The 2,991-nt window shown below is 35.1% G+C and overlaps 1 protein-coding gene across 1 annotated transcript in view; it reads right to left on the bottom strand.

Moving 5' to 3' along the window:
* The window catches only part of ARFGEF1 (ADP-ribosylation factor guanine nucleotide-exchange factor 1 (brefeldin A-inhibited)), a 133,318-nt gene that overhangs the window by 26,755 nt on the left and 103,572 nt on the right, over positions 1 to 2,991 (bottom strand). Inside the window, exons 23-25 of the mRNA XM_012663112.1 lie at positions 2,616 to 2,767; positions 2,308 to 2,480; positions 1,173 to 1,333 (exon numbers count right to left, since the gene is read on the bottom strand). Of these exons, the coding sequence (XP_012518566.1) occupies positions 1,173 to 1,333; positions 2,308 to 2,480; positions 2,616 to 2,767 (486 nt within the window). The remainder of the gene's footprint in view (positions 1 to 1,172; positions 1,334 to 2,307; positions 2,481 to 2,615; positions 2,768 to 2,991) is intronic.

The raw sequence follows: 2,991 nt of genomic DNA, 5'->3' as shown, positions 1-2,991 counted from the left end.
TCTCGCTCTTGCTCAGGCTGGTTTCGAACTCCTGAGCTCAAACAATCCGCCCGCCTCGGCCTCCCAGAGTGCTAGGATTACAGGTGTGAGCCACCGCACCCGGCCTTCTATCTTCTTTTGAAAGGTTTCTGTTCATGCCCTTTGCCTACTGTTTAATGGAGTTTTTTTTTCTTGCTGATTTTCCTGAGTTCTATATAGATTCTACTTATCAGCTCTTTGTCGGATGTGCAGCATGCCAATATTTTCTTCCATTCTGTAGGTTGTCTATTCGCTCTAATGATAGTTTCCTTGGCTGTGCAGAAGCTTTTTAATTTGATCAGGTCCCATTTAGTTATTTTTGTTGTTGCTGTGATTGCCTGCCTACAATTTTAGTACATGTGCTGCTGAAGTGAGCATGATATAACTGCCTACAAGGAGACCTGGACTAGAATCCAAAAGTTGGCTTCACCTTCAACTATTACCAGCTTTCTGCATTTATTGGCCAGGTTATTTCAGGTTTCCATTTTTATTATTTAAATGATTATGATACCACACAGCCACACTAACCATAGTGGGGAGGTGTGAAGGTCAAATAAGCTGATGTATCTAAAAAATACTAAATACCAATAGGTCCATGTTACTATGTAATAAAATCTTATCACCAAATCTATAATGCATAGTTACAAAGACAGATTCAGATATGCAAGTTAAACTTGGCAGCCAGATTGTCAATGCAACCTTTTACTTCAGAGCGTAAGCCTATATTCATCCCCAGTCAGTCGACTTCAGTACTGCAGAGCACAGACAGAAAAAAGCACTATAGGGCATGGCTAAAAACATAGGCTAGGTTTCAAACCCTAGCTTTACTTTTCTAGTTCTGCAACTATGGGCACATTTTTAGACTTCTCTGTGCCTCAGTTTTCTTATCTGTATGGAGCTACAACACTACCTATCCCATAAAGCTGCTGTGAAGAAAAAACAAGTTAATATGCACAAAATATTCAGAAAAATACCTGACACCTTCAATAATGGTTAGTTACAATCATTAACCATCATAACTCAGAATCAAGCTCAGATTATTTTGGGGTTCACTGAAAAATAAATGCCTTATAAACCTTCTATTCCCAACAAACTTAGATTTCAGATTGGAAATAGATACTGAGCAAAATTTTGTTTACTAAATGACGCTATACCTGAGGTCTATCAGACACATATTTTGCGCAATGGCGAATAAGTCGAATTGCTTCCATACTTGTGTCTGGGAAAGCAGCATTGCATGCAAATTCAGACAAACACTTCACTGCATCCTGGAAGGAATCAATGGTCGCTGGAAAGTGTTTTTCAAATACAAGGGCTAAAATAGAGAAGAATACATCAAAATAACTGTAATTTTTCAATTATTCTTAAAAATACATCATTGAAAAATACATCAACCTCTAGATGCAATACATACTTCTTAAAGGTTATTAAAGGCTTTGACATCCAACATATATGGGGTTCAAGTCTGTCTCTACCACTAACTTGTCTGCTGTGAGTAGTGACAACAGGGAAACATGTCTGTTTCGTTTATACTTTAAACATAGCACCTAATACAGTGACTGGTACACAGTAGGTACTGAATCAATTTTGTTCAATGAATATACAAAATTACTTAACCTCTGTATTTAGTTTCTTACATAGTTTATTTAGTTTCTGTATAGTTTCTTAATCTATAAAATGGGGATAATAATACAAGACAGCTCTATGTACTACATTAAAATAATGTCAGTAAAATGCTTATTATAATACTTAACTCAAACGAGCACTTGATAAATGATAGCTACAATAATGTCATGATTCTTGACAATGATGGTCATCATTATCATCTTCTATATAGGCTTAACTTATATCCTTAGTATTTTGGTCCCCCTCAAAGTTGAAGGAGGCTGTACAGTGTAGTGATCAAAAACAAAGGCTTTGCTTTAACACTCCATGGCTTTGAATACCAGCTCCATCTCTTACTAGTTCTGTGACCTTTAGGCAAATTGCTTAACCTCTCTGGGCCTGAGTTTCCTAATCTATAAAAAAAGGGACAATAAAGATACTTACCTCACAGAATTGTGAAGATTAAATACACAAAAAGTGCTTACAGAGTTTACCATATTGAAAATACTCAATAAATGTTAAATATATTAATAGCTTAATTATTAATATATACTCTGGTTCTGTAGACAAAACTTGGTAAACTTAAAGCCCGTAACAGGCCAATAATTTTGTACCTGAATTATCCTCTGAACACATTAAAATTTTTTGGTTTTTTTGCTTGAATATAAATAAGAGAATACTCACTGACAATGTGCCCAGTTGTTTGGAATGCAAGTTCCACTATGCTTTCATCTTGATCGGATGCAGCTAGATGAAATACAGAGAAAATGTTCTTCCATCCAGATCGAATGTTAGCAGCTTGAGAATTAACCATCTGTGCTATACACCGTACAACCATATCTCGAATTGTTGGAGACCTAAAATATTAATATAATTGCTTATATATATACAGATAAAACTCATCAGTTTTTTCCCCTTTCTTCTGTTTTTCCCCCTGCTATGGAAAACAATTAAGATTTTTCTGCTATTAACCAATTCAACATATGTAATACCTGTTCCGTTTCATTATATGTTCAAAAGGTCTTAAGAAATCCTTCTGGAACCTGAAATTAGCAAGCTCCCCTTTCTCTAAGAACTTCATTGACAACTGCCTCAAGGAGTCTACTGCAAAAATAGCCACATCTTCATTAGGATTACAGCCAACCTGTAATAGCAACAGAAATACAAGATGGTAATGTCAGCAGTAAAAATCTACAATTCTTTATTTTTGTTTCAGAAAAAGTAATAGCATAGATAGTACATCCTAATTAATAGCACAGATAGGTAAATCCTAAGATTCTCCACAAAGGCAATTTGTATGCTAAAAATATTTCTCAACAAGAAAAATAGCTATTTTAACTAAATATTTAAAACTGAGAGTGATCATTT

The sequence above is a fragment of the Propithecus coquereli genome, unplaced genomic scaffold (assembly GCF_000956105.1).
Source record: "Propithecus coquereli isolate 6110/MARCELLA unplaced genomic scaffold, Pcoq_1.0 Scaffold8, whole genome shotgun sequence".
Classification (NCBI taxonomy): Eukaryota; Metazoa; Chordata; class Mammalia; order Primates; family Indriidae; genus Propithecus; species Propithecus coquereli.
The sequence above is the reverse complement of the archived record's forward strand: the minus strand, read 5'-3'. Positions and strand labels throughout refer to the sequence as shown.